At 44.3% G+C, this 17890-nt stretch overlaps 1 protein-coding gene across 2 annotated transcripts in view; it reads left to right on the top strand.

The window, feature by feature from the left end:
• The window catches only part of MAD1L1 (mitotic arrest deficient 1 like 1), a 351438-nt gene that overhangs the window by 219458 nt on the left and 114090 nt on the right, over positions 1-17890 (top strand). For both annotated transcript variants that reach the window (XM_027738492.2, XM_039383691.1), the window contains exon 16: positions 8419-8626. In XM_027738492.2, coding sequence (XP_027594293.1) covers positions 8419-8626 — 208 coding nt within the window. The remainder of the gene's footprint in view (positions 1-8418; positions 8627-17890) is intronic.

Genomic DNA, 17890 nt, shown 5'->3' with positions numbered 1-17890 from the left:
TAACAAACCATCCTAGAGCAGACTATGATTTTCTTCCATTTCAATAAAAGGAAGAGCAGCAATTGAAAAGGACAGTGAACATTTGAATGCATTTTTTCTTCTAAATTATCCCAAGTCCATGCCATTCCATGTCTCACTGTCCTGACTCTTAACCTTCTTGTCACGTTTTTTTGCATCCCAGACCTCATCTGAATGCCTCACTCAATGCAAATTATAGTCTTGCATCCTCCAGGGAACAACACATTTGAAAGGGGTATAGAGAACAGATCTCCTTTTAAAACTGTACCTGAAGGGCTTCAGCACCACTGTGGAGACATTTTATTTTATTACTCCTATTGCAGCAGTGTCCAAAATGTGCTACATGTTGTACCAAACGATATGGTCTGGTGTTAGAACAGTGTGATTAGAGCTTTTTTGTCTGTGATACAGACTCCAACCGCCTCCCTGTCTCACTGCTAATTTGCTGTAGATGCTGCGGTGAAAGAGGCCATAGGGAAGAATATCAATGAGTGTGGGTAGTGTGGAGGATCCTCTCAGGAAGGAAGAGAAAAAACCCTGTAGAAGCCTTTGTGGGAGGAGCAGCTGATCCAGGTGTTGGAGGTGGCATTACTGAAGGAGTGGAGAAGGTGACATGGGGTTACTCATTGCATGTGAGGGCAAGGATCTGAAATCTGTTGTCCTGGTGGAAGCTATGGAGGAGTTACTGGGGATGAACAGGCATAGCTCAGGCTGACACAGATGTCTTTACCCTCACTGTTTTGGAAATGGGTGTTCAGGAGCCCATAGGAGAAAGGTTGCCTAAATTAAGGGGTATGGGCAAGAGGTCACATCACCTGGACAAGGAAAAAAATATTTCTGTTTTGTGGAAGAAGAAATAGCAGGCCTTGGACTAAGTACTGGCTAAGAAGAGGATAAAAAGCTTGCCCAAATGAATTTCTGGTGCCAGGTTTCAGGGTTGTGTGTTTGCAGATGTTCACACAAAGATGATGGTGAGAGAAAGAAGGTGGGGAACTGGCAAGAGACCTGGTGGGAACAAATGAGCCTTTTCCCAACATCCAGCACCTTCTGTTTTTCTTTTTTTTTTTTTTTCTCCCAACTGTTTCTGATTTCAAGCATGCACATACTGGCAAAGCTGCAAGGAGCAGGTGGTGGTTGTTGCTTATTTGTTAGTTTGCTTTGTCTCATCTTTGCAATCCATTTTTGTTAATACAGCTCCTGTTCCACAGGCTTTAAAGATCCCTTGGTGTAGTTATCTTGTGTGACAGAGGGAGCCGGGGCGGGTGAGCGTGCTGTGCTTTGTGCACTGGGTACAGAGGGAATTCTTTGGGATGTGGTTTACTTTAGGTTTTACTCTAATCACTTTAACAAGCCTGAGCAAAGAAACAAAAAGAACAAAACCAAGAAACAGAATTTCCATTAAAATGGCATTTCCTGAGGTAGGATTAAGCTTTCTGAAACTGCCTTGTACTGGGTGCAGAAATGCCTCCAAAAGGCTTTTGTACAAGAGAGTTGAGTAACCAATATATTTTTTTTAAAGCTGCTAAAGTTAAAATAAAATACAGGTAGACCCAAAAGAAGCTGCTCACCTGTATAGCCAGGCAGACTCTAGTTAATAAACTACTGCAGCAAGGGCTATAGTTGTCAGGGACCTTGCATGTGCCTTTCAGGTGATAAATTCCAATTTTGCCTTCCTACTGTTTTTTTGTTCTCCCATCTTTGAGTAAAATTTTCAACGGGTATTGATGCAGGACTAACAGCAGACAATTCTTGACATAAATGCTGAGCCATTAACTGTAAGCTGAAGATAAACACGTTCAAAGACGACTTCTAATGATATGTGACTTCTCTGCTTTCATAACTCAGAGGAAGCAACGGGGTGTTTATTAGCTGTGTGCAAAGCCCATGTGGCTGTGTTTACCCACAGATACCACATGTTTTCAGGAAAGCCAAACCGTAATTCCAGAAACCCGAAAACCTTGGGAGAGGTGTGCATTCCTGTGGCAGCTTGAACTGTGTAAAGGATCCATGGTCACGAGGAGGCACTGGATCCCAAGAAGAAGCTTGCAGGTCCCCAGAAGCAGCATCAGCCCTTTTTTTTCCCCCACACAGTTGTTTACTCACTCCCCCACCTCAGCAGTGCCTTCTCTTGTGCTCGGCATCCTGTCACTGCAGGTGTGGATGGTTGGGCAGAAAGTCCTGTCTGTGGTTACCAGTCTCAAGTGTTACTGACCAAGGTCCCTGAACATCCCCTGGCCTTCATCCCTGTGCTTTTCTCTGATCTCCAGGGTCTTCCTTCACTTTGAGTGTCTTTCCTCCAGCCAGGATCGTCACCTTCTTTGCAGGCCCTTTTCTTTCTGGGATCGCTTCTCTTTTTGGGAACCCATCTTCACCACATTTCTTTCTGGAACCCCTGCTTTTCCCCATCCAAGTAGCCTAAATCATTGATCAGCTTCTAATCAGCCTCCTAAGACTGATTCTGTCTCATGTCTGTCTGTCTTTGGAGGACTCGGGATGTGCCATTTCTCTTTTAGTCCAGGATTTACCAAAATTTATAATCAGGCTGTGCCTGCAGTGAGGAGGTAACATCCTCTGCTGGAGAGTTCAAAAGTTCAATTTTGGACATTCACCACCTGCATATACCCAATTATCTGCTGTGTTGGTGTTCACAATTTAAGCTAGTTTTTGCCTACAAGAGTTAAGAAGTGGAAGCAAGAGCATTCCGTGACCAGTTGGACGCTTTTCAAACACCTCTCCTTCCACCATCCCCCCAGCTGATGCTTTATGTTTTATATTTGTATACAAGAAACTTTCCCATCTGTCTCCTACAGCTAGATGCAGACCTTATTTCCAGTGTTCTTCCAAGGTAACTACTGACCCATTTAACGCTGATATCATCTACTAAGCTCCTTAAATTGTTTCCGTTTAAATTCTCAAGTATTGTGAATAACTCATCCCAGTCCGGAAACCTTGGAGATCTCTCTTTGAAGAAGTCAGCACGGAAAGAAATTCCTTGGCTGGGGAGGCAGCAGCGCGTGCTGCTCGTATTTGGGTGGCGCTCACCGCGTGCGAGAGTCGCGCGAAGAAGAAACGGTCCTTTCCTTGAAGAGCTTCCAATCGCCAGCCTTTTCTCAGCAGGGGCAAGCACAAGCTGTTGTATTGCCAGCGAGCAGCAATTTAACTCAGCTGTCCATATGCTCCGCCAGAATTTATTGTGCTGCTCAGAAATCACAATCTTTTAAGGTTGATAGATACCGAGACTGTGAAAGAGATAAGGCACTTAAGCGCGTGTCAGCCTCATCCGTGGGTTTTGACAACTTTGCTTTAGAGAAGCATTAAACAGGCGGAGCCTATGAAGAAGTCAGTTGAAAGTCTTTGACGGTGCCTGCTGACATTGTATCCTGATAGTCGTTGCCTTTTTGGGATGTATGGACTTCTTTAATTTCATTAGTGATGTTAGATAAACATATTCACACCAGTGGAGGCTATTCCCTTTGCTACCAGCTCTACCTTCTGATCAGAAATACCTGCAGAAGATGAATAGACCTTAAATGGGGCTGTTAAGCACTGAACGTTTCATCAAATGTAAAGTAGTCCACATGGTTTTAAGTACTTTATTCTTACCTGTGTGCCTGTGAAAGTGAGTGGAGTAGAGAGAAAAGCTTTTATAGCTCCTGGAGAAAGACATCGCTGAATTGGGGCTGTGCAGTTTTCAAACAACCAGGAGGAGAGATGCCAAAATAAGTTCATCCCTTTTCAAGGTGCTGTCACTGGCAGCTTTCATTGTTCTTCTAAACAACTTCTCTTCTAAAGGAAAAGTTTCTGTTTTCCAGAGATTAAAGCAGTTCTGTCTTCATTCATTGATTTGGCACTTGACTGATTCTTCCCTAATGGGCAGATTACTTAGGAAGTTTTTGAACTGTAATTTCAACACGTAGACCAACATGCTGACTGTTTGCCGATAATATAGTTTTAAAAAATGACACATAGCATCAGCACAATTATCTCCTCAGGGCGGTTTTTTCAAGCTGGGAGATGGAAGTGAGAAGGGAGGCAGCAGCATCTGACTTGAGCTTGTACCTCTGTTCTAGATGACAAATTGGCCCTGTTGCAAATTCTTTTTTCTATAGTCTTTTGTCAGAAAGTTTATTGATAGCCAGAGTCTTACTAAATAGTTCTGCCATGTCCCAGAGTGTTCTTGGAACATATTGCATTAAGCCAATATTTGTGTGTGGCATCTGTGGTGTCTGTCTCACAGTGACTGGACAGGAGCAGTGGGATGGTTCTTCTTGGTGGTCCGTGAGAGAGTTTCCCTTGTGCATACCTGGGACACGTGCCTGGAAGGTTGAGGATAATGCATGAAAACAAAATTATTTCACAAATCGTAGAGCACATTAACATGTGGAGTCAACAAATCATCTCTGTAAAATGTCCGGTGCCCTTCTGAGAGCACAGAAATGGTTTTGCTGCCTTAAGCACCAAATCAGCTGGTTAGCATCTTACTTTCCAGGAATGAATAATCCACTCTTTTGAGTGTCAACCAGACTTGGTTGTAATCAATCAAGGTATTTATTGCTTCCCCCTAAATTGAAGCTCTGTGTACATTTTTCTGACAAATCTGAATTACTTGTTCAATGTTATTCCTTGAAAGAAGAATCAATGAATGCCAGCAGTTCTCTCTGACTCTCCAAGTCATTTACTCTTCAGCAGCTCTACAAATTTCAGTTATTGGATAAGATAAGGGTAGAGAGGGGATACTGCTGAGAAACTGGTAGTAATGTATTATCTTTGCTCTCTGAGACACTGGCCATGATGTGCTGATGAGCAGAATGAGCTACCAAGTTACCTACTGAATGAGCCAGGGCCAGGGTGACTTTCCAACAGAGGGATGGTCTATAGGTCATTCATGGATTGCATCCCCCAAATGTCTCATATTTCTGTATAAAGGCACCATGAGCTTAGGTGGATTTGGTCAAGTCTTGCATTCAGGCCAAGTTTCCAAACCTGCAGCACTCTTTTCATGCTTCTTGGATAAACCAGGGATACATTACTGTTTGTTCCAAGATACTTTTTAACTCTGTTAAGCAATACTTCCTTGCATGTGTTGGTTCAGCACAGAAGCAGCATCTGGAGCTGTGCCTGGGCAGCTGTTCAGGGAGTCCCAGCTCCTGTTCAAGGAACGTGGCTGTCTCTTCTGTACCCGCCTTTCAAATGCCACTGTTTGGTGTTCCTCTTCAGTGGCCCAAGATTAGAAATTATTTTATAAATGGGCAGATCTGTTTTAAGTCTCTCCCAGTGCCTGAAACACCGTTTTCCAGACTTCTGCTGCAGAACTGAAAAGACAAAATTATGATCAGTAAGACTAATTTATTGTGGGGAGAAGAGCAGTTGACAGAGAAAAACAGCAATTTACATTTCCCAGAGCTAAAGGGACTCCAGGAGGAGGTTGTTTGCTTTCTTCAGTCCCTGGTTTCCTACCAGCATTAGAGTTTCATGTCTTTCAAATGCTGGTGAGATTTTAATGCTGCTTTTCTGTCTGTTATATTTAGCAGTTTCCAGCCGTGACTCTTCCTAGAGCCAACCCCAAACCCCTCATTTTCGCAACACAAAGTCACTTCCAACCTTCAGAAATTTGGAATAACACTCCGAACGATCGAAGCTGTGATACTATTTTGACTTTCTGCTTTACCTGCACATGAGACTGATCCCTTTCATCAGACGTTGCCTCTGGTCTGCAGCGTTTCCATGGAAAGCTTCGTGCATTTATTTGAAACTCCATAGGATGTCAGTAAATTTCCTGGAGACTTAAGGAACGCTCTGCTTGGTGCAGCTGTGTAAGGCAGCAGCATGTTCTGGTGGTGAGAAGGGGCAGCTCTGGAGATGCCTTTTATTTTCTTTTCTGCCACGGTGCTGCTAAGGAATCTGGAACTGGAGACTGCATCTTTCCATACCTGCACTCTCCTCACATACCAGACTTCAGGCTTTGCTGTCTGCTTTTTGGGCTTTAGGTGGTGGTTTCCTGTGGGGTTTGTACAGGACCTGGCATGCTGGGATTCCTGTCTCACTTGGTTTCTTTTAGGCATTGCTATAATATAAACCAGCTGCACTAATATTTTAGCTTTAGGGAGAAATGTACTAGTTTGATGTGTGCTGTGTAAAAGAAAGAGAAAGCTGCTGCCCCTAGCCCAAAAATGTGGGTAGCATAGCAAATGTGTTAGTGATCTCCCAGAAATGTTAAATGAGATGGATTCTACCACAGCCTTCTTTTCACTGTGAGCTTTAAGATATTTGCCTGTCTTGGTGTAGCTTCAGAATGATGTGTTGAGGAGAGCTGGTAAACCCCAAAAATAAGGCTGAGCCCTGGTGCTGAGTTTTAGAACATGATTTTTCAAGGGGGGCATGTTGTAAAAGGAGAGGATAAATGGTCTGGAAGATCTGTAACAGCCAAAGCACTGCAGCTTCATGGCAGGGCTTTATAGAAAGGCCAGAGAGATGACAGTAAAGACTAAAAAACCTGCAAAATAAACAGACTGGTGCACTGTGGGTTGCAGCAGTCTCCAGGTGGGCATGGCTTTCCTCACACAGGATCCTCCAGGATCCTGCTGCTGCCCCGTGCCACATGTGAGTGTCTGCAGTGATGGTCATCCCTACACTGGAGCTGGAATGGTGGTGGCAGCTGGGACAAGGAGCTGTGAGCTCTGCCTGACCTTGGCAAGGGAGACAGGGCCAGAGCTGCCCTTCCTGGCTGGTCAGAAGCAGAGGCTGTGCAGGGAGAACCAGGCTCTGCAGTGCTGATATCGAGAGCATCCTTTTGCTGACCAGTGTAAACCCTGTCACAAACTTTGGGGTTGAATCTCTTCCCTCGAAAGACAAACATGAGAATGAGGAGTGCCCTGACCTGTCTGGAAGAGTCCTGAAGTGCAAATAGCATGAGAAAGTAGAGAGCTGGGTGCAGAAACAGGTTTGTAAATGCCAGTGTGTCACTGGGGAGAGCATATCTAATAAGGTGGTGTTGCAGCTGACTTTGTTCTCCCTCTGTTTGACATCTCCAAGATGCTGCTTGTGTCCTTCGGTTCTCTCCTAAATTTATCGTGGCCAAGGCCAATGTAAAAAAGCCCAGAAAAGCATCTTTGACCACAGTGATGGAAGATGTTATTTTGTGAGAGCCCATAAACTTGTCCACTCTCCCAGCAGCCAGAGATGCTGGAGGATGCTCCCCTGTCCTCCCCTGGCATGGCCCAGTTATGGGGCTGTTGTCCATGAATTTGTCAAGCCTGTTTTTGAAACAGTTTTATGTCTGCTGCCAGGCCCTGGGGCAGCAAGTTTCAGCAGTTCACTGCCTGCTGAGATGCTTTACAATATATGAATAGAGTATTTTCAACAAAAGATGTTTGGGAATGGGATCTTCTAGGGTCTCTGACCAGCAATGACCAGCAATGCAGGATGAATTGCTCATTCTCTGCTATGGTGTGCTTGAAAAAACCCCCACATAAAGTTCTAGCACGTCTTTAGTGGAAATGAAATGATAAAATTGGGATAATATCTACCTCATGCTGCTCTTGAGGATTAATTAATGTTTACAAAATCACTTTAGGTCCTGAGATTTAATTAAAGGAAAAATATTACCATATAAAATACCTTTTTATGCAGACACTGCTATAGGGTTTCAGCTGGGTAGAGTGCTGTGGCAGCACATGCTTTACTACATTTATGGTCATGAGGCTTCCTGTAGTTTATGTGAAAATTGTCTCTCTGAAATCACAAATGTAACATCAGTGTTTTTCTCTCTCTTTGAAAGAATATTAGTTTGCCATCATAGGATTTGACTGACTATTTAAACTGCTGTAAATACAACTCACCTCTGAGAAGAAAGAATGGAGTATCTGTTCCCTTGCTTGGGACAAGCTGATACAACTTGCTAGTGACTCCACCTTTGGAGTCACATGGATGTTGCTGGCTCATTTGAGCAATAAATCAGGCTGGTACTGGGTATCCTGCTGTAATTTAAGGGTCTATCTGGATGTTCATTATAAACTCCTGCTATCAAGAGATTTAAAATACAGTTATAAAACTTAATTTCTGGAGTTAAATTTAACCATGGAGGTGTCAGCCAGGGAGCAAATTCTGTTGAGTGCAGTGTTTCTATGTTTTTTTTTCTGGTTTATTTGTTTTCTTTTAATTTGTTGTTTCTTTTTTTGTTTTTGTTTCGAGTGTTTTTTTAAAGATGGAGTAGAAAGAGAAGGTGAAACAACACTGGGTTTGACTGACTTCAACTGTTGGAATAAAACATTGTCACTGCATATATGTCACCTTTTTTTTTAACTCCTGTAACATTTTTTGGCTTCACAGAGCAGTACAGATTGGGTGGACTCAGAGGTTGGATCAGTTACTCAATGTTCTTCTGTCGTTTCTGCCACACAGGGCGACTTTGACCCCAGCAGAACCAAAGTTCTTCATTTCAGCATGAACCCAACGACTCTGGCCAAGCAGCAGCGCAAGGAGGAGCAGCAGCAGCTCCAGGAGGAGTGTGAAAGGCTGCGGGAGATGGTGAGGGTGCTCGAAGGAGGCGGCTCCATCTCGGGGAATCTGGAAGGAGTTGGGAGTTTTCAGTCACCACAAGAAGTTGCAGGTAGGCTGCTGGCTTCTGGTCCTGGAGATGCATTTATTCATCCATGTTGCCAAAGGAACTGACTGCAGAAGCAGATGGAGACATTGCAGACAGCGTGCTTTATGTGCTTGATGGAGTGGTTATAAGGAAAATGAAAAAAGCTGTGTTGATGCAGGAGAAAGTGAATGTGTGGTGGCAATCCTGTGGCAGTTTGGTTGAGGGTGGGTGTTAAGGCTAAATAATAATGATACATATAATTTGCTCCTGATAAATGAAATACCCATACAACAGCCCTCATAGGCTGGTGCTGCTGATAGAGTGAAAGGAAATATTTCCTTCCTTTCAGGGCTGGTTTAGCCCTTGAGGTAGTACAGACAGCAGGAAATAACTTTCATAGCTGCAGGGAAGCAAGTGGTTGAAATCTTTTCAGACCTGGCTTAAAACAAATTAATATTGTTTATCAGTGAATATGTGCCCCATTAATCACAGCTACATTCAATACTCCATGAAAGCAGAGTACATCTTTCACCAAGCTAAATATGTTTCACAGGATCTGTGGCTCTCCAGTACAATCTCTCTTCCCTTCACATACCTGAATGAGACTTTTTAGTAAAGTAACCCCAAAATCAACACCTCCAGACATGCTCTCAGACTCTGTAAATCAAGGTAAGGATGTTAGTAAAGCCGGACCCATCACCTGCAACACTGTGAGGGACCAGACAGAATCAAGTCATACTGCAGAGCCCAGGAAATCTTACTGCTGTAACTCTCCCATGCCCTCAATCCAATTTTATTAGAGAAGAGAAGAATAAAAGAGAGATGAAGGTCCTGGTGTGTTCCAGCTGCACGTACGTGGTCAGTGTCCTGAGGTCAGGAGCCTCCCTCAGATGAGGCTGAGAGAGCAGAGCTTTTCTCAAAGGCCACATATGCTGGAGATTTCAGACCCACAAAAGGGCAGAAGAAAATATCTTTCACTGTTATGAAACCAAAATTCTCAGCAGCTTACTTGTTTTCCCATCGCTCAAACAATGGCACTTTATTACTGCAGAGAATGTGTTCGTTCCGACATCTCATAGTGGATTATGGCACTATATAGCCTTAAAAATATGATGGTGAGAAGTGCAGATGGGGTGGTTTGTAAAGTGAAGAGCTGACTGGATGCTGGAGGTAAGTGACAGCCTGTCGCTGCTGCTAGTGGATGTTTTAACAAATGCATAAGCACGAAACACTTGGCAAACGTTTAGGAGAGACCGTTGTTGTCTGTGGGAGCTTCCAGTTTGAGACCCCCACTGAGCAGTTCTTTGGGATAGTTCTTTCATTGCAATTTGAATGTGAAATGCACTGAGTTTTAGGGGTTTAAGTTGCAGTAGATGCTGCTGCCCAGATGCCCTTGTCTGTCATTATGTTCTGAGTACCCGGCGCATCTGATGCTGCAGGTTCATGGGGCTGGCAGTGCCTCGTGAGCCCAGGGAGGGCACAGAGGCTGCAGAGGTGAGGTCAGCTCTGTGTCTCTGCTGCTGCTGAATGAACCTCTGGGGTATCATCTGCAGTAATTAGACCATCTCTTCTGGGGGAATGCATTTCTCACGTGTGCCTCCTGTGACGTTTTAGTCAGAATTATTATTCTGCTGCCTTTCATGCAGTTGCTTTTAGCTGTTTGTGAGGTGCCTGTGTGCTGGGATGTTACCAGGTTTGTTGTTAGCTCAGAAGGAATGCATTTTTAAAGCTGTTTTCTCTTCTGCCTTTGATTCCAACAGGAAAACAAACAGCTCACTGGGTTTCAGGGTGTTTCCAACCTCATGTATGTGATCCTTTTTTTTGCTTTTACCTCAGTCCCAAGCTACATCATTCTGACTTTTGGTCACCAGCTCAGATGGGAGAGAGCATCAGCTGCAGAGCCTAGCAGGGTGGGAAATACTTCAGTGTCATTTATCACAGTCACAGGAGGGCCCTTTGCATTCTCAGAGTGCCTATAAGTGCATAGGGAAGTGGTTCTTGTAAACAAAATGGGGAAGAAGAGCTGTTAGTGAAGGATGGAGGAGCCCTGTGGATGACTCTCTTTGAGACCAGGGTGAAGGTGTTAATAAGCCAGGTTATATGGAAAGATCTTGTGTTTTTCCTTGTATTTCAAGTACTTGTTGCACCACTGTCATGCAAGGGGGCACATTGCCATAAATACTCCTAAACTCTCCTTTCTGCTGTGGGAATTCAGCAGCATGGTTGGAGCATGAAGGCTGTGTTATTGGGATGTGCAAGAGACACTGAGGATGTTAGGGCACTGACTGCAAGGTTAGTGGGTGATTCTAAGCTGGCTTTAAATCAGCCAGGTGAATGCCACATTTGTCCTTCTTGCTGGGGCAGGGAATGCTCCTGGTGGGTCGGGGGACAGCTCATCGAGTGTGCCGTGCAAGCTGCATCCATTTCTGTGTTGACTCCATCCTGCATCCGCAGTGTGAATGCAGCAGCTGTTCAGCAGTGGCTTAACAACATGGATTCAGATGGCCAGAAAACTCACACTGTCTCCCTCTGGATAAGAAATGGAAGGTACAGCTTTTGCTGTTTTCTTAGGATCTCCACAGCTCTGCCCACAGGAGCAGCTGCCATATGCCTTCCACTTCAGTGTGTTTTCAAGGTGTGAAATGGGGAGAGTGTGGCAGAAACTCCCTCTGCTCTGTTTGTCACTGTGCAATTGGCTGCCCCAGGGACGGGTGTTTGTTGTGCATAATAAGGGAGCAGGTTTCAGTGAGGTTTGCGAAGCTGTTTCTGTACAAAAATAAGAAGAACTGGAGTTTTTCTTGCACCCCTTTCTGTCAGCTGCAAGACCCATCTGTCTGTTTATCCAGCTCATTTGTATAACACATGCAAGAGGCAAATTCAGTTCTCTGAGCTTTTGGGGTGGGAGGTCCCTGCTGTCAGAGTTGAATGGGATGAAGAGAGAGAGAGGACAGAGTAGGAAGAGTGTGGACAAAAGCTGAGAGGACAACAAAGGTCATATGTAAGCTTTCATTTTGTCTTTAGATAAATAGAGGTAAATGTAAGATTTTATTGTCCTTTTTTGCCATATAACCTGACTGGCCAATTGGCTGAGGTGAGGGATTTGAGTGGCTGGTCAGGTTTGCTGTGTTCAGCAAGCTTATGTGGTCTGCAACAGCTACACTTGTGGTTCACAGAATTATAAATATACCAACCAAATAAAAGGCATTAAGGACAATGATCTTGATGGTTTTGATAATAATGTATTGGCCATTATTAAATTCCTTCGTTGAACTGGAGTGCAGCACGTTATTTCTGATCATAGTTCCGACTCCTGGATAGGTAATAAGAAAATTATTACTGTGGACGTTAAAGCTCATTAAATGTGACTCTATTAAAAATCAAGGTTATGCTGGACTTTAAATCTCTTTGAGCATAACCACTGGAGGCTGCAGCACAACCTGGCAACTTGCCACGTAGTTCAGTGGCCCTCTCCTCTCATTTGTGCCGTAATAGTCTCTGTTCGGGTGGGGGCCAGGGGTATTGCAGGGAGAGCTTTGAACAGCGTGAGCTACAAACACATGCTGTCCTTTTCCAAAATATGAATTTGCACTCAGGCTCGTGTTGTATTGACAGGGCAGGTCTGTGGCTGCTGCACTCTGGGCATGGGCTGTGCCTTTGTGGGTGTCGTGTTCCTCTGCCGGGGCTGGGTTGTGTAAGAGCAGGGTGTGCCAAGGTCAGACAGCCATCTGGGGAGAGGCTCCGAGTCCTGCTGTCTTGGAAACAGGGATGCAGATTGTAACAGCTTTGGAAAGGTGGCATGGGGCATTGCTGCCCAGACTTGGAATCTGTTCCACTTTTGCATTTCTCTTTCCTGTAATCTTCACACCTTCCTCCCAACCCCCTTTTTGTATTTCAGTCTGCATTTGCTGCTTTTTTTTTCTTCCAGCTCCATAACTTTTTCTGGTTTTTTTTCTTCTGTTTCTCTCCAGGCAATTTTTGTTTAGATCTTCCTTTCTTTTGGTCTTGTGTGGTCCTGGTGGGCCTCTTGATTTCTGGCACTGCTAGAGATGGATTTGGATCTTAGTTGCAAGCAAATATGTAGGTGGTAGCTAATGGGGACCTGACAGAAGTAATGACTTGTAGAGAAGCAGAGGTAGAAATGAGAGAGAATGCTTCAGGTGCTCGTTATCTCTATTTGTATTCTCATCTTAAAGGTAGTATATCTGAAGGTAGGAATGGATGACCTGTGGAAGCTGGTTCCTGACTAAAAGAATGCACTAATGTGAATTTTCCATGAGCACTCATGATTTATTGCTATCCTGCAGGTACAGTGGAGCATTCCGTACTTCAGGCAGCCTCTCCCTGTGAGAAAGAGGAAAAGTGCTTTTAATATTCTTTCTGGTGAGAGACAGGCTGGCACCCCTACCAGGAAGGAAGATGGGGAAATCAGCTCTGATTTCAACCATCTGTGGAGAATTTTGGAAGTGAACATAATCCCACCGAAAAGGAAAGCTATTCATCTGTCTCAGTAGTTTCAGTGTCCTTTTTCCCTGGTTAGGAAAAAGTAGGAAAAGGGGGTCTTTGCTGAAGGACTGGGGAATCTCACTCAGAGGCAGGTGTTTGACCCCGACAGAGATGCTACATCTGGCGTTCAGTAGAGGCTGTCCCAGCATCACTGCCGTGTCAGGGCCTTGCAAAAATGTATTTAATTGAATATAAATTGGGTAATGAATTAATATTAAAATAATCTAATCTTGTTGAAGTGACAAGCCAGAGATGGCAAAATTTGTCACTGTCCCAGTGTGCTTGTGCTTCTGATGAATGTGTTTCTGAGTACAGAAGGCGACAAAAAAGGAGCAGATGGAATTTAGAAGTTGCCATTCTCCATCCACAGTTGGCTGAGCTGTTGGTGCTTGGAAGCCTTGGTGCTTCCTACCATCTGTGTAGGGAATCCACACATGATGAGGGCTGCACCTGTGAATGAAACCTGAGTCCACCTGATGAAGGATTTTTCCATGACCTTAGTTGCTGGTGGGTGCACACGTGCAAGTGCAGCCTTCACTCCTCACTCTGTGCCAATGGCTCCCAGCATCCCACTGGTCAAACAGTGTTGGGCCAGGTGAGGGTGTGGAGGGCAGCTCTCCTTCAGTCACATACTGCCTCTTCCTAAAGCAGAAGAAGGATTCATTAGGTGACACTTCTTTTGCTGATGTTTAACATTCCAGTTCCCCTTCAGTTTGTACTGAAGGAGTTGCCTTCATTCTAAAGAGGCACAAAGGTCCAGGGCATTTGCTACCTTCAAATGTTGGGGGACTTCTGGTAAGAGCAGGATGTAGCCTTTGTGCCCTGCCTGTTTCTCAGTAAATTGCTTTCTGCATATCCCAATTTCATCTGAAGTTAACAAAGAGCTTGACTTTGCCTCTGGTGTTTTGCTGAGCACTGATGAAGGTCTGTCCTCTTTCACTCCAGAGATGGCCACATATCCTTGATGGGGGAAGAAATCATTCTCTACTGTTCCCTGCATCCAAGATGTTACAGAGCTTCGGTGTGCAAACCACAAATTATATGGAAAGCAGCACACAGGATGAGCATTATTAGCAGCAGTCCTTGGGAGCTGCTCCTCCTGACCCGCTCAGAGCTGCTGCCCTTCTGTGCTGACTCTGCAGCTGAGGAGCTGGGCCTCCATGGGGCAATCCCCCCACCTCTCAGCTAGTTCTCATTATTGTTTTTATGGTGCTAGTTTCTCTTCTGCAAGACATTTAGACCAGTCTGGGACCTGAATAGTATATTAAGACTGGGAATAAGCTGATAGTTTAAATAGAGCTTACTTTGATTCCCTTCCTTATCATCCATATCCTTTTGTCTCAGCATAACAAAGATAACCAGTGGTGCTGCTAAATATACCTGTTTTCCTAAAAGACTCCAGCCAGGTTGGGACCTCCTGTACTTCATATAGACAGCATTACAGTGGCTGGGGGCAGAGTCCCTATAAAACCCTTTGACATTGCGAGGGTGTCAGTGGATTTGGGCAGTGTAGCCGTAAGGGGAAAATGCCTTGAAGCCTTTGTGGCCTTTGATGGTAAATGTTCTGCATTACTGAAATCAGTGCAGGCACCTATAAAGAACCAGGTTTCCTGGCTTGAATGAAAGTCTCAAGAGGGCTGGGAGAAACATTCCCCAGTTAAAAAAAAGTTGTTTTCGTCGTATATAGTATTCGTCATCCAGATAGATTCCCGAGGTTTTTTCGGAAACAATGCGGATATGAAGTCATGCAGCACTGAGTATATTGTAAGCAATGTGCCCTGCCTGTGGCAACATGCCATGAATCTGTGAAACAACCAGAGACTTGCCCCTGAGCACAACGTAATCTGTGTGCTGCGAGCGGCCGGGACACGAGCGGGCCAAGGATTGCTGACCCAACAAACCCCCAAGGATGCCTGAAGCCTGCAGCTCCTAGTGAAACTGTGATGGGAGGTGCCAGTGAGACATTGCTGGGAATTCCAGACTCTGTCTGCTGTCCAGGGAGCCAGAGGTTTGCAATAAATTCTGTAGTGTAGTTCTGTTGTAGCTACCAAATGTGTAAAACTTGGTGTCAGTCAGAGGTTACTATCCAGGCTATACTTAGCCTTCACAAAGAGCAGAAAAGCTGCAGGATTTCTTCCTGCCATTCTTTTTCACCCAATTCACATGTGGAATTCTTAAAGAACTCAATATCTCTGTTTTTGTAAGAGGCAGCCTGTGAACCTGCATAATGCCTCCATACAGCTCCAGTGGCTCCTACAAGGTTTTTTTTTAAAGCATCTCCTACCCTGCTGCTAGGCATTGTGTAGAAGTTGATTACAAAATATTTAGTAGAAGTCACGTTCCAGAGAAAATAAAGCCATTTTGCAAAGAAAAAAAAGTAGTAAAATAAGTTGTGAGAGAGAAGGAAATGGAAAAGAAAATAAAAATGTATATGTGGTGAGGGGGACCAAATTTAAACAGAACTATGAGAACATCTGCAATGGTTTCTGTAGCAATATGAGGAAGGAGGCTCCCAAGGGAAGATTCTGTGGGCTTATTGATCCTGCCTTGAATCAGGGTGTAATAGAAATGAGTAGCACTGCAAGAAGCTACAGTTGAGGAGAAGGCTGCTGGTTTCCTAGGAGGATGTGTTTTCCTTACTCAGTACTGATGCTGTAAAGAGGTGGTGTTACGTCTGAGAAGGAAGAGGCTGCCCTTGCTGAGGTGGGTGGGAAGGTCAGAGATAGCTAATGTCATTACAGGTGGGCAGAGAGCAAGGTTAGAGGGGACTTCTGGGAGCAGATAAATCAATTGGAAATGTGTAGAGAAACCTGGGCTGACAGGGAGTATTCTATCTCCTTTTGGCTTACTCTGGATGTGACTTTGGAGTAAAAACCGGTGATAGAAACAGTATTTTTAAGCCTGCTGACTTGGGTTCTAGTTCCCAGTCCATCAGTAGCTGAGTAAAATACTAAGTGACCATGAGGAGTAATTGTTCTCACTATCAGAAGTAACCCCCAGAAGTAGCTGTGCTCCTTCATTTCTACCCAGGGGAAGTTCAGAGCCTTTTCAAGGAGAGAAATCAGTGAGCAGCAAAAGGATCCAAACCTCTTCTCTCTATGTTTTAACTCCTTCCCACCCCACCACCCCCAGTCCTTATAAAACAAATTTGTACTGTACAGAAACTACCACCTAAAACACAACAACCTTCCTGGACACAGTTCTTCTACATCCCTCTGGTTCTGTGTCCCTCTGTGCTGATGGTTTCTTCATCAACCAGAGTCAAGCCAACAGGCTGTTGAGCTTTATGGGTCTTGGTAACCTCTGGCAGTTGTGTTTTTCTGCTTGGATATTTGAGTCAAGCTCTCACTGTTTGGTTGCGGCCTCCTCGGTGTCTGTGTGACAGTCAGGATGCTCCTGCATCATCTCTCCAGTCCAGCATTTCTCCTGAGGAGAAGGAAATGCAGTATTATCTGCAGCTGCCCTTTGGCTCCTGCGAGGCTGTGGTATGAGCTGACTCTGACAGCAGTTTGCACGAAGCAGCTTTTGATTAGGCCCGATGTGCCACAAGGCCTCTGGATGTACACAATTGAAAATGCTCTTTCATTCATCAGCAGGATAGAGAAGAAAGGCTTGTGCTGATGTCTCAAATTCAGGCCGACACGATTTCCCTGACTTCAGAAAAACCATCCTGCCAGCGTGGTGGAGCGCTCCGGCAGCGGAGAGCCTCAGATCTCTGCTCTGCCTCTTGTCAATGTATTGTTTCTACTGGAAATTAAAGCTCAATGCCTCTGTGAGCAGTAGAGAGTGGTGGAAATCTAGTGGAGGAACTTTGCAAGGGGTGTCAAGGATACTGGGAAGTCTTAAAAAGCCTTGTGCTGGCAAGGTGAACGTCCCCGTGGTAGGGGATGTTTATTAGATTCAGAAAAGATTACAGGAATGGGAAAATATTGAGCATATTGACCCTTTCCATACTATCCAAGATGGTGGTTTCCCTGTTGTGACAGGGTCATAACAGGAAAAAAATGACTGAATTTTCTGTTTTTCTCTGGAGTCCTCATTTCAATTTCCGGGTAAGTATATGTGGCTGGGAGCTGAAATCTGACTGTCTTCAGAGGATAAATCGGGGCTCCTTAGCACTGAATCCCAAATGAGGTGGGGTGAATGTGGGGAGACTGAGAAAATGTGTCTCCTCGTTCCACATTTTAAACACACAACTAAAAATCAGAAGCCAGAGGATAATTGTTTGCATGGACTGTTTTTCTGGTTTGCCTCTCTGTCTGTGGGAAGCTCTTTTTTTTCTGGAAAATACTGTTTTGCAGTTGAATTCCCAGTTTTTCTTTTCACTTGCACTGATTATTTAGGAGCTGTAAATGAAGTAAAATAAGGCTGTTGCAATATTTCAGAGCAGCGGCTGTATTTAAGAAGTTTGTATTTGATGAGTAAGTTGATGACATTGCATTATGTGAATTTGATGTGCAAAGTTGTCACTAAAGTGTAAACATGGTGACAGCAGGACCAGCAATTCCCAGCCTAATCAAGTAAGCCGAGTCACACATTCTTTGAGCTATAGTGTAATAGAGACTGATTTACATATTAAAATGAGAGAAGCTACACAGATCCAACAATTAAGTTGATATTTTAATTGCCTAAAAGTCAGGAGATTCAAAGTTATGTTTCCTGCCTCAGTTAATTTGCCACCCACATCTATTTGTGGTATTTTCAATGACTTTATTAGGTATGAAACTAACGTGGATTAAAACACATTAAATGTTAGCTGTGAATGAAAGGAAAGCTTTGGGTTTA

This window comes from Pipra filicauda, unplaced genomic scaffold (genome assembly GCF_003945595.2).
Source record: "Pipra filicauda isolate LSUMZ 115617 unplaced genomic scaffold, ASM394559v2 scaffold31_size4109673_pilon, whole genome shotgun sequence".
In the NCBI taxonomy this organism is placed as follows: domain Eukaryota; kingdom Metazoa; phylum Chordata; class Aves; order Passeriformes; family Pipridae; genus Pipra; species Pipra filicauda.
The sequence above is the reverse complement of the archived record's forward strand: the minus strand, read 5'-3'. Positions and strand labels throughout refer to the sequence as shown.